At 39.6% G+C, this 13,021-nt stretch overlaps 1 protein-coding gene across 1 annotated transcript; it reads left to right on the forward strand.

Annotated features, from left to right (window-relative positions):
- The first annotated feature begins 355 nt into the window (after positions 1-355).
- Positions 356-4,420, forward strand: KCNA4 (potassium voltage-gated channel subfamily A member 4). Its single transcript, XM_003206085.3, has 2 exons — positions 356-638; positions 1,433-4,420. Exon 2 carries the CDS (start codon positions 2,207-2,209, stop codon positions 4,193-4,195), a length of 1,989 nt encoding a protein of 662 aa, XP_003206133.1. The 5' UTR covers positions 356-638; positions 1,433-2,206; the 3' UTR covers positions 4,196-4,420.
- Positions 4,421-13,021: the final 8,601 nt, after the last annotated feature.

The raw sequence follows: 13,021 nt of genomic DNA on the forward strand, positions 1-13,021 counted from the left end.
CAAATCGGGCAGTGGGAGCCTGATCGCAGAGAGCTGCTTTTTCCTCGGGTGGTTTTCCTTTTATTGTTGTTATTTTTTTTTGGTGTGTCATTTTTATGGTTTTTGTAAGCGTTAACGAAAAACCGCACAACAAGTGAACGATGCAGGCAGCTGCTGCTGTTTGGATGTGACGGGGAGAAACAGCAAGAAGCAACACTCGTCCTCCCATCAGTGGAAATAGGCTTGGTACACGGATTACTTAACGTTGATTTACAAATCTACAGCAGGAGCTGGGCTCGGGAAGCCTAGTGATCACACTCACCCATTCATTCCTTTTCTCTCTCACACACTAACACGCTCACCTCCCCCTTTTTTTTTCCTTTTGGAACAAGGCTGTTGCTTATTACCTTTTTGCAAATGCCTGGGTGAGAAGCTGCGGTTGGGCAGAGTGCCCCCAGCTTCTGCTGCCTCCTTGACTCGTTCTTGGCGCTCTTGTTGCACAGTGAAGGCAGGGAGAAAAATAACTCGTCAACCTGTGGTGCCGACTGACCTACCCACCTGCAGGCGTGGGTCAGTTGGCGCAGCCCCCTGCTCAGGACTGCTGTCACCACATCCTTACGCTGGCAAGAACAGCACTGCTATTTCTCTGCCTATGAACAGTAAGTATAACAGCAATCCTAAGACCCTTTTTGCATGTCGTATAAGTATGATTTTAAAAATAGCAGTCATTATTTGTCTGTATTCACCTTCTTTCATGTATTAATAGATACAGCTGTAGCTGAGGCTTCTGTTTCAAAGGGGTGTGCGTATGTGAATTCTTGTATGTGTTTGCATGTAGATGTTGCTTCAGTGCACCTGCAGTAGTTTGACACGCCGTATCATGGTGTTTCCACTTGAGAGAGCACTGTACCTGCCCGTCTCCAAATTAAATTCAGTAAGATGTTTGTTACGGTTGAAAATTCAACTAAAACGTAGCACTCTTAAATCCGGTGTTTTTAGAAATAATACGAAAAGCTCTTTGTGTAGATGCATTTCTTATAATACTTCATGTAGCTATATGTAGGTGTACCTATTACGTATGCACTCAAAGATCTGAATGCATCGGGTGTTGCAGTATTTTATTGGTGTTTATGTGTGTTGGTGTTTGAGAAGCATGCATGTGTTTGTGTATGGATGCAAGTGCTTGTATGGGTGGGGATTTTGTATCTCTGTCTATATATATATTTGACATACCCACCCACATCCTTATGAACAGAGTCGTTCACATTCTCTGTGCATGTGATGTGGGTGTGTGTGTAATGTAGAAGTGTGAATAGTGTGGGAAGGGGAAGCTTAGAATATCGTGGTAATAGATGACACAGTTTCATTTGATCAGTGTGACCTTTTAGGAAAACAATCCAATCTTTTCCCTTTTTGTTTTGTTTATTTTTGTGTGTTTGTGCATGTGCCTCAGGTTAAGTGCTTCTTCTGCATGACCATAACCAAAGGGTGACCCATCCACTCCCTTATGTCCTATGGGGACCTCAGAACCAATTTCTCAGTCTTCATCTCCTCCTCCTCCTCTTACCACTGCTGCTGACGCCCTGGGTGCTGCTCCCAGGTTTGAAACGTTGTTGACAGGCTGAAGAAAGGATTTGCAAAGACCTCCTCACTGTGTAAGGAGAGTGATGGCTGGAATTAGTTTCAACGCCCCAAACAATGGTATTAAACAATAATAAGATTGCTAGGCCAAAGCATTACCAGGAACAAATTATGAGGAAAGAGACTATTTGCATTTGGTTGCAATGATGAACTAAAATCATTTATGGAGAGCAGGTACCCTTTGTTTTGCATGTTTTTGTCTTCACGAATGTAGTCACGAATCTGATCAGATCAGTGGTAGATATGGGAAATAAATGAAAATAAAAGGGCCTAGTGGATGAAAGAATAAAGCCTCTGCTGTTCCTTGGTCTAGTTTGAGAGTTTCATCTTTTCTTATTAGCAAAACAATAGGTGTTGTTTTTTTGTTGTTTTTTTTTCCCCCCCAAAACGTTTTAGACAGTAAGAAAATGCAAATCTGTGGCTTCCCAAAAGATAGATTCAGTGTTGCAATTATGTTGCCCCGCTCTGTGTCCAGTGCACTGTCCTCCAATGCAAATAGCTTTAAACTTTCTATAGTGAAAGTCAAGGTTGCACCGTAAATAAAACAAAAGCTTTTGCTCTAAACAACAAAAAAAGCTATTGCAAAATGGAGGTTGCAATGGTGAGTGCAGATAGCTCTGGGTGCAACAGCCATATGCCCTATGGATACGCGGTCCAAGCCCGGGCCCGAGAGAGAGAGCGGCTGGCACAATCAAGAGCCGCAGCAGCTGCAGCCGTAGCAGCAGCAACTGCAGCAGTAGAAGGGGGGGCAACAGGTGGAGGTGGACCGTATCACCACTATCACCAGGAACAGAGTCGAGGTGCTTCTTCCTCACACGGCGGGAATGCATCACGCAGCAGCCTGCCCAACCGCCACAGTGGTAAGAGATGGAAGAAAGGGAAAAAGAGGAGCCACCACTTGGGAAGCAGGGAGTGTGGAGCATCCTTCCCCTGTTCTGAGCTGCTTCCTCTCAGTGGTTCTGAAGAGAGAATACTTAAGGACGTGAGTGAGGAGGAAGAGGAGGATGAAGATGAGGATGAAGACGATGAGGAAGAAGGAAAACTCTACTACAGTGCCGACTATGGGGAGGATGAGTTTTCATACTCAGACCAGCCACCTGATGATGGTGGAGGCCCTGGGGGTTACAGCTCTGTTCGCTACAGTGAGTACGAGTGTTGTGAGCGTGTGGTGATCAATGTGTCAGGACTGCGGTTTGAGACACAACTGAAGACGTTGGCTCAGTTCCCGGAGACGTTGTTGGGTGATCCAGCGAAGCGAGGCAGATACTTTGACCCTCTCAGAAACGAATACTTCTTTGATAGGAACCGGCCCAGCTTTGATGCCATACTGTACTACTACCAGAGTGGTGGTCGGCTGAAGAGGCCAGTCAATGTACCCTTTGACATCTTCAGTGAGGAGGTGAAATTCTACCAACTCGGGGAGGAAGCCATGCTCAAGTTTAGGGAAGATGAAGGGTTTGTCAAAGAGGAAGAGGACAAAGTTTTGCCAGAGAATGAGTTCAAGAGGCAGGTCTGGCTATTGTTCGAGTACCCAGAGAGCTCCAGTCCAGCCAGAGGCATTGCCATTGTCTCCGTCTTAGTCATCTTGATCTCCATCGTCATCTTTTGTCTGGAGACTTTGCCGGAGTTCAGAGATGACAAAGAATTCATAATGTCCCTGAGCTCAGGGAAGGGTCTTTCCAATGAGTCGCTTCACTTGGACGCTGGGGAGCACACCATCTTCAATGACCCTTTTTTCATTGTAGAGACAGTATGCATTATTTGGTTCTCCTTTGAGTTTACAGTGCGCTGCTTTGCATGTCCGAGCAAAGCACACTTCCTCAAGAACATCATGAACATCATAGACATTGTCTCCATCTTGCCTTATTTCATTACTCTGGGCACTGACTTGGCGCAGGAGCAGGGCAGTAATGGTCAACAGGCCATGTCTTTTGCCATCCTGAGGATCATCCGTCTGGTCAGAGTGTTTCGCATCTTCAAGCTTTCCAGGCACTCCAAGGGTTTGCAGATCCTGGGTCACACACTCAGAGCAAGCATGAGGGAACTGGGCCTCCTCATTTTTTTCCTTTTTATTGGAGTAATTTTGTTTTCCAGTGCTGTTTACTTCGCGGAAGCTGATGAGCCTGCCACCCATTTTCAGAGCATCCCAGATGCTTTTTGGTGGGCTGTGGTGACCATGACTACAGTTGGTTATGGGGACATGAAACCCATAACTGTGGGTGGGAAAATAGTTGGGTCCCTGTGTGCCATTGCAGGAGTGTTAACCATTGCTTTACCAGTGCCAGTGATTGTCTCCAATTTTAACTATTTCTACCACAGAGAGACTGAGAATGAAGAACAAACGCAGCTGATGCAAAATGCAGTCAGTTGCCCTTACCTCCCAACAAATTTACTGAAGAAATTTAGAAGCTCATCATCTTCATCCACAGAGGATAAATCGGAGTATTTGGAGATGGAAGAAGGAGTTAAAGAATCTCTTTGTGTAAAGGAGAAAAAAAGTCAGGACACGGGGAATAGCAGTGAGTCAGAGAAGAAAAACTGTGTAAATTCAAATTCTGTGGAAACCGATGTGTAATTTCCAAATATATTTATTTTATGTTTCCAAATATATTTATGCATTAAAGAGTGCAGTGGAAATAATGAAATATGCAAATGAGTCCGCAGCATACAGTAGTATGCCATTTAATGGTTAAATACAAATAAAAAAAAACATTGTTAAACTTGTATAACATATCAAGTAAGTGATAGAACTTGAGGAAGGGGTTGCTAGATCTGATATAATTTCAGACTGTATTTTTTTTTTTTTAGTAATGCGAGTGTTTTGCACACGAGGCTGAAAAATTTATTAAAACCAAGTCAGTTTTAAAGTGAGTGCATGAACTGTTGACATCACTAATAACAGCTCTGTGGTAAAAGTTGGCATTCAGAGGTATTTACTATGTAAGAAGCAATGAACTTTGGAAGTCATTTATCTATTTATCAGTGCTTTAATAGCAGCTACCATAAATCATTGGATACCATAGTCTTGTTTTTCAAATGGTAAATTTATTGTATAAAGGTATTCTACAGAAGATAGATCTAATTTTTTTTTCTTGGAATCTATAATGCTTGTTTTTAACTGGAAACTTACTTTGAGAAGGCTGCTGAACCTCCAGAAATGATTTATTTTTATAACTCTCTTTGGAGGCATTGCAGCATTTGTTGTCTAATAACGAAAGAAATGAAATAAGAGAATTGTTTAGCCTGGTCTGACTGCAAAGGCAAAATGACTGGAATGCTTTTTTGCACTACTTTATATGCTGGAGTTATATTGAAAGAGACTTCATACTGTGAATGTTTACTAATGTAATAGTTCAATGACAATCATTGGAAGAGTGAATTCTGCATCATATTTTATTGCCTTTTTTTTCTTGTTCTGTTTTGTTTTGTTTCATTTTGTTTTTCCTTTATGTGATGCTGATGGCAAAACAGCTTACATTACATCAATTCCGTACTCTTTTAATTATGGCTATCTGTGATCTGGAAAAGGATTGTGAAGTAAAATTTTATAATCAAAACTATTGGAAATCAGTGTTTTCTAGTGATGCTCTCAAGTAATATGAACTTAATGTATATATTTCTTCCAGGTTAATTTAACATCGAGAGTTAATGTTTAATACATGCACTTTGTCAGTATTGAAGTAATTCAATGTATAGGGAGAAGAGGTAAAAGTAATAAGATACTCAGTCGTTACAGTACTAACAATTCAAAATTACTAACAGTTAACATGTTATTGGTGCTACATTTTTTCCCTTAGTTACAGCTTCCAAGTTGGAAGCAAAAATTTAGAATCCAAAACAGGCGTTTTGGGATTCAAAATGATTGTGTTGGGTCCAATGTAGTCCTTGGGAAAACATTCCATGATTTCTTTTCACTGATTCTTAGACCAGCTGTATCTTTGTGTCAGAAATTTCCACTGCCCTTTCTAGGAGAGGCAGGTAGAGATTACCTGACTTACAGCACATTCCAGACACCAGAATTAAATAGGTAGGATATTCTGGCATTTAATACAAATAATAGATGCAGAACAGGTGTTTTTTCAGACTCATAATTACCTAGGGGGGTAATTGGAGCTGTTTTTGGGAAGGCACTGTGGAACATTCCAAATTATAGAACTTGAACCAACTTGGCATATGCACTTTAAGGACGTTGTGAGAGAAAAGAGTGCTTACAAACACTACTGAGTTACAGCAGTTTTCTGATATTCATTTAAAGCTGAGGAGGGAGTTTGCTGGAGAGAACTAGTTAGTGACTTACGGTTCTGGTGCTGAAAAGCAAAAATAAAACCTGTTGGTATTGGTAGCCGTGATGGTATGCATTATCAGATAGGCATTGTTTGCTGTGTGCAGCATCCCGTGATACAGAACAGAGCCACAGCCAAAGGATTTTACTTAATGATTGATTTTTGGCCTTCGTGGATTTTCTGTGAATCATATTTTGGAAAACTTTATCTGCTAGTCTTCTATTGCACTGCAGAAATCATAGCAAAACCAAAAAAAAAAAAGAAAAAAATAAAGGGCTCAGAAAAGACTGCATTGTACCAAGCCCTGATTTAAAACTTGCATGTGAATGTCCAATTTGTAATTTTAAATTGTAGAGTAGGCTTCACTCTATTTCTGATGTGAGGCGTTAAACAAGGCTCCTTTATAATATGATAATATGAATTTCAATCATGTTTTCAATCAAACACTTCAGTCACGTTATGTATAGGTGTTTGTCAGGATTAAATATTGCATTTATTTCATGGCTCACCTGTGTAAATGAACTAAATGCTTTTTTCCTATGAGGGCAATATCAGCGACAAGGGTGAGCATTCTGTAAAGTCCAGCAAACGTCTATGAGTGAGAGCGTTTCTTCAACAGCTTTAACTGTTAATAAGGTAAAGAACAGAAGGGTTCAATGGTATGCTAGTTTGCTAGTGGTTCTGTGTAGTATAATACCAGAGAAGGACCATAGCAAGAATGTAGAAATAAAGGAAATAATAACTAGGCAAATAAAGAACTTAGAAAAAGTAATTAGTATGTATTTGTGGCATTGACGAGCTGAAAGGAAAGATGGTTAGTAAGAGGGGGATTTTTTTGTATGTCTAATAGGAATAAGAAAGAAAGCTTTTTGAATAACTCCTAGAATATGTTCACTCAGAGGAGGTGGAGCTCAGCATGAGGTATCTGCGTAAGTCCTTACCCAGCTTCTCCAGCAAGTCGTGCAGGTATTGTGCTACCAATACACAATCTTATAATTTAAAACAAGCATGGTGTGGTCTACATTGTGCTATGATTGTAGCAATACCTTAATCTCTGAAAGAAAATTCTTGCTGGAGGACATTTTAGCAGAGCAGCATTCTGGGTGTGTCAGCACTGCATACTGCGGTACTGTGGAGACCAGTCCTAATAACAGTGGAGCCTGCTCTGCCTCCTGCAATGTATAAGCCTCTGTGCTTGTAACTGTCATTGTAAATAAGAGCTAGCATTGCCTACTATTAGATTGTGCTATCAGTTTGGCAGACCATTCTGAATCACAGAAAGGACTGTGCATTTCAGAATGGAAGCAAATGCCTTCACTTGGGCCGGCTTTTAGTTTTGATTATTCATCTGTTCATTAGTCCGCGTGCTTAAAACGCAGATTGAAAAAGCCAAAGTCCTGCCCCTACCATGCTAAAACCCAAAGATCCCAAGTGCTTAGCAAGAAACCAAAACTTCCCTTGAGTATCACTTAGATGGAAATCTGTGCCAGAGAAACCCTGTACTTGAGGGTTTCTGCTCCAGAATGCAATTCCTCCTTGCCCGAGTTTTTACAGTGATACTGGATACCAACAACTATCAGAAAAATAATTTTGTAATCACTTGGGCATTTTGCATTTTAAATTATAGTGGTGAAATGCATTCCTGATGTAACTGACGTGAATGGAGTTACTCTAGGGAACATTTTAGTTCTGATAATGTAGTTCAAATGATTTCACATTGACATACATTTTAGCTAAAAATAATGCAAAATGAGATTCTGATATTTTATGCTCACTTGCAGTGGTGAAAAAATTTGGAGGAGGCTCCATTGGAGTTCATGAAATCACAGCAGCATCCAATCAGATTTCTGATACTGATAATTATCTACTGGCCCTTAATTAAAAAAAAATAAATATGTATGTACATAAATCTTTTTATAGCAGTCTTAAGTGCCAAGGTGAGGCTCTGAAGGAGTGTTTTGCCAGCTGAAATATTAAATGAAAGGCATGATGTCAGAGAGAGATTTTTTTTTGTTCCCTTTATTACAGTGATCAAGTTTTCTGATACTGCATTGTTTACTTGAAAACTTCAACCTAGCTACTGAAATTTGTATTGAAACTAGTGTTCTGTCATCCTGCTAGGGAGTTTTTTTAATAGTCTGGCTAAGCTTTCTCAGATTGATTCTTCAAGATTCTTCAATTCTGTTTGATGGAGAGTGTAGCTTTTGGGTTTTTATATTTGAAAGAGATTCTTCTGCTCACATAAATTTGTTGTGCACAGCCTGTTTCTGTGGCATCTGTGCAGTGTGGAATCGTTTTGAGAGGGAATGCTACCTTGATTGCATCTAACTCATGACAATGGAGTTCTTGGTGTCTAGAGATACTAACGGGTGTTATGAACTTCTTATGATATTGAGATTTGAATGTGTTATCAAACAGCAAAACTATTCAAGGAGCTTTAGAGCAGGAAAATGATTATTTATTTATTTATTTATTTTGCATAATATTAGTATTCAAAGAACTTGGATCAGGTTATAATATTGAATAAATGATTACTGTCTTGTACCTCCTGATGTGAAAAGTTCCTGTCAAGTGTGTTGTTAGGTGATGAAAGTCACTTGACTTAGGCTATGGGAAATCATTGTTAAGCTGCCCGAGAATATGAAATACTAACTTTTCATATTTGGATAAATGTAGGTTAAATGCACTGTGGAGATACAGCAAAAAATGTTAGAAAGCCAATTCTATGCCTAAGTAATTAATGAAAATGTGTCTTTCTGGTGACACTAAACTCCTAAAACTAATTCTGAGCATACGTGACTTTTAGCATAAGCTTTCCAGAGGTAATTGATAGTCCTCAAATTAAATGTGAACTATTCATGGTGCTTGAGATTATGTAACTAGCTTCTTCTAGGTATTTCTTATCAATTCTTTATTACGTCTACTGTCATGTTGTCCAGTTATAAATACGGGCCTGTTTTTTGTTTTTTTTTAATTAATTGGCATGAGAATAACAAATATAAGCAAGGTTACATATATATATATATGTATGTATGTACATATATAATATCCAACATATAAATTAATTTTTTTAATTATCATAAAACAAACCTAAGTGACAGCATGTAACATTTTTAGTCATTGGAGAGGGTTGGCCTTTTCCTGTTGCTATAACTTAATGACGAAGTGTTTCTGATTTTGTAGGGAATAAGTCTTTAATCTGGTGGCTTACTGTATTTGTGCACCTCTGTTGGAAAAAAAAGGCTTGTAGAAAAGTTGGCAATTTTTTTGAAATGTATTTTCTTTCATTTCCACAGAGATCATCTAATGTGGAAAAAACTGTTGACGTTAATGCTGGGTTAAAAGTGCATAAATATTTTGTACTTGGCAACCAGGTACAAACATGAACCATTACATATTGCTACCATGCTTTCTGTGTGTTCAGAGCTCTGATGACATTAATTCTGAAAGAAAAGTCATTAAACCCTTATGTTCTGAAATGGTTGAATTTCTATTCTTAATCCTTTTCTGTAGAATTATAATGTTTCTTGAGACCTTTTTCTGTAACAGGTCCTCTGGAAAATAAATACGTAAGGGTAAAAGAAGGAAAGAAGAGAAATCTTAAATTACATGTCAAAAACTGTAACATAATCTATTAGAGGGAAAGGCGGTAAGTAAAATCTTCATTTTGTTATATATTCACTTATGCCTGTGTGGTATTGCCATCGAAAACAAATTAGCAATTGGGTTAAAACTGCAATTGCAAGAGAGGTATTTCATGCATTATATCTGTTAAAGGTACTTTGTGATCTCAGGAGCAGCAGCTGCATCTCTGATGGAGGATCAGTGTTTATTGGTGCAGCTTTATAATGAATTCAGAACGTCATTCATTTTGCAGCTGGGAAGGTACTTGTTGTACCAGTGGGGGATGGGGCTGGAGAGCTTACTGTCAAGTTTTTAGTCCATGTGGTAAGTGTGTGTTTCTACTATTGTTATCTTTTCTGAGTGCCAAATGGTTTTTAAATCATTTGCTCTGAAATGCTGTGTAACTGGCATCTGGAACCTGGTCTAGTACCAGAGCAGGAGGTTGGTGGCCCTGTCTGTGGCAAAGGTGTTGGAAATTGATGATTTTTGGGGTTCCTTCCGACCCAAATCATTCTGTGTAATTCATTCAGACAGGGGGGCCCTAAAACCTTCAGCCTGCTATTTCTTATGTGACACAGGGTTTCAAGTACACATTCACAAGGTGTAATTTTAGACCCCTGACTTCCATTCATTTCATTAGGAATTCAGTTACAAAATTTTGGACCAACTGATTTACCTAGGATCAAAATGAAACGTAAGGTGAAGCAGGTTTCCAAAGGGTTACAGTGGTTTGCTAAGGACTGTAGAAAGCGGCAGCACGTATTCAAGATGGATGTAGTCTTTTGGTCTTGTTAGAATGTTCCTGGGCTGTTTGTGTTGAGGTTGGGAAAAAGGAAGGGTAGATTCAGTAACATAGGTCAAAAGACTCTTTAACTGCATATATTTTTTCTGTTCTTAGCATTAACAGGCTAAGGAATTGTTTTATTTTATTTTGATTTAGTAGAAAAAAAAGATTATTTTAGTAGAAGAACATAAATTTAATCTGAATTTCTCATCAAGGATATGAACATTTTTGAGATAAAGAAGGCAAGGTAATAATAGCTTTTCTGTTAAGTCTTTCTTGAATATGAGCTGCAGCTGCAGATATGTGATGAAAAATATGTCTTGGTCACAGGTAGGAGATAGAAAAGATTTTTTTTTTTATTGCATGTTTAAATGGCATCATCGTATTTCTTTGTGATAGAATAGAAAACAGAAATAGAAGAATCAGATTCTTGCTATAGTAGTTTTTATCTTACTGTATTGGAACTGTTGAGTCATGGCCTGAACCACTGATTGATCACCTGGGGAAAGAGCTGGGTCAGCCCTGGGAGCACAGGTGATGGCAATTCAGCTGTGTGACCAGAAGGGGTGGAGTCTGGCTGCTCCTTTCTTAGCCTCCATTTAAGAGCTGACTGCCCCTGGGGTAGGATCCTTGGTTGGAGATCTCGTCTTTGTGGAGTTTTCCCTGCGAGCCTAGATCTTTGGAGGTAGGTGAGCATTCTTTCCCTGTTCATCCCTTTTGCTATTTTACTCTTGTATCCCCTTCTCGCTGCACTAATTTTTCCAACTGTAATGCTTGCTGACAGGTATTCTGTAGCAATTTATACTTAAGGATGTTGTTCTCTATCTTTGTAGTTCTGTGTACTTGGTAGTTATTTTTAAGTAGTGTTTTGATTCAGTCATTACGGATTGCAAAGTTAAAGACAAAAATGCTATAATGCTATAAGTAAAAGGGAAGAATCATAGGATGGCTTAGGTTGTGAGTAGGGTTGTCACCCACTGGATCAGGCTGCCCAGGAACCTGTTCAACTTCCAGAGATGAGGCATCCACAGCTTCTTTGGGCAGCCTGTGCCAGTGCTTCACCACCCTCTGAGTAAAGAATTTCTTCCTAGCATCTAACCTGTATTTATCCCCTTTTAAAGTCATTTCCCTTTGTCTTATCCCTATTAGATCGTGTTGAATTGAACTGTACTCTTCTAAGTAATTTACAGAAGAAATTGTTATTTTGGTGCCATTTAACAGGTGAACATCTGCTCTAGTAAGTGATACGCTGACTCAGTAAGTTAGAAAGCATGTTTTTTCTGTCTAGCAAAATGTATCTTCATGGAGAATCAACATTTTTAGATGATGCTAGTACACTAAGATGGCCTTCTGAAGTATTGAGCTATTCCAAATACGGGTGACTAACAATGCACTGTGTTTTCAAGCCTACACTTGGTTGTATTGGAACATGAAGCAATATACTGATTCGAAAGGTTTGCTTTATGTTAAAGCACATAAAATTGTAGCACTGTCTACTTTCCTACTCCTAAAACTTTGGATATTAGCTCTCTAGCTAAAAAACTTCCTTTGAAGTAGTCGTATTGCACATAATGCAAATGGCAAGTTGAGCTATTAGAAGGTGCTAGGGAGCAGGGTGGTACTGGTTTCTCCCCGGGGGGTTGATTGCTAAGGGCTGGGTGTGATTACACAGCTGCAGGGCAGGTGCTTAGCCAGCCAGCACTTATCCTAGCACCCCAAGCAAAGGAGCAGGGCAGGACCAGCAGAGGCACTCAGGTATGGCTCCCAGCTGGGAGCATCAGGCAGGGTTCCCGTTGAGGGGTCTGAGGCCAAGCCAGGAAGTCAACCTGCAGGTTAGATTGATTTTTATTTTTTTTGGCTGTTTGGCATCCTTGAGTCTTACTTCCTCTGCGTTATCTTGCTTTTATATAGCTATGTTTGCTGGTACCAGTATGTCTGTGAGTATTCTCCTGACCTGTTGCTGTGTGTTTCGTGTAGAGAAGTTTCTTATGGTAGGTCAAACATCAGAGCTGCTTTGAGCTGTTGAGTGGCAGGGTCCTAAAGATACTATCATTTGTTTCTGGGAAATTGGAAATAATTACGGATGTTCTGATTTGATTTGACATCTAGAGAAGTGTTACAGAACTACAAGTAGTATTTTTTTTAAACTTTTTAACTGAGTGTTTGGGGATTACTAGGTCACAGCCTGAACTGGTGACTGAGTACCAGGAGAGAACGTGTGGCTAACCCAGGGCATACAGGTACAAGCAATGCAACTCACAGGCTGGAAGGGGTGGACCCACGGTCCATCCATTGTCACTCTCATTTAAGTGTTAGCAGCCAGCACAGCAGGATTTCTGTTTGGAGGTTGCCCTTTCTGGAGACCTCACTGACCTTTAGAAAGGATAAGCCACTTGTCTGTGTTGTCGTCTGAACTATATTTTGACAAATAGCTTTATGAGTGTGTTCTTCTCCTGGTAGAAGGTAAGATCACTGCCTTCTCTTGTTCCCACTGAGATAATTAGTTATTTTTTCTATGCTAGCTAGTGTCGTTTGTTGAAACTGGTGCTGATGTTGGCGTTAAGTACATGTGCTCATCTGTAGGGAATGTCTAGAAATCTGTTTTGTATTTATTGTATCATAGCTCTGTTGCTATCATTTTATGATAAATGTTTAAATACTTGAGAAAGTGCTTAAATCAGGCTAAAATTTATACCAAATCCAGTTTTTG

This window comes from Meleagris gallopavo, chromosome 5, assembly GCF_000146605.3.
Source record: "Meleagris gallopavo isolate NT-WF06-2002-E0010 breed Aviagen turkey brand Nicholas breeding stock chromosome 5, Turkey_5.1, whole genome shotgun sequence".
NCBI lineage: Eukaryota > Metazoa > Chordata > Aves > Galliformes > Phasianidae > Meleagris > Meleagris gallopavo.

Bases quoted from the DNA above. Each gene is read 5' to 3' on its own strand.
- KCNA4 (XM_003206085.3), top strand. From the start codon at position 2,207: ATGGAGGTTGCAATGGTGAGTGCAGATAGCTCTGGGTGCAACAGCCAT.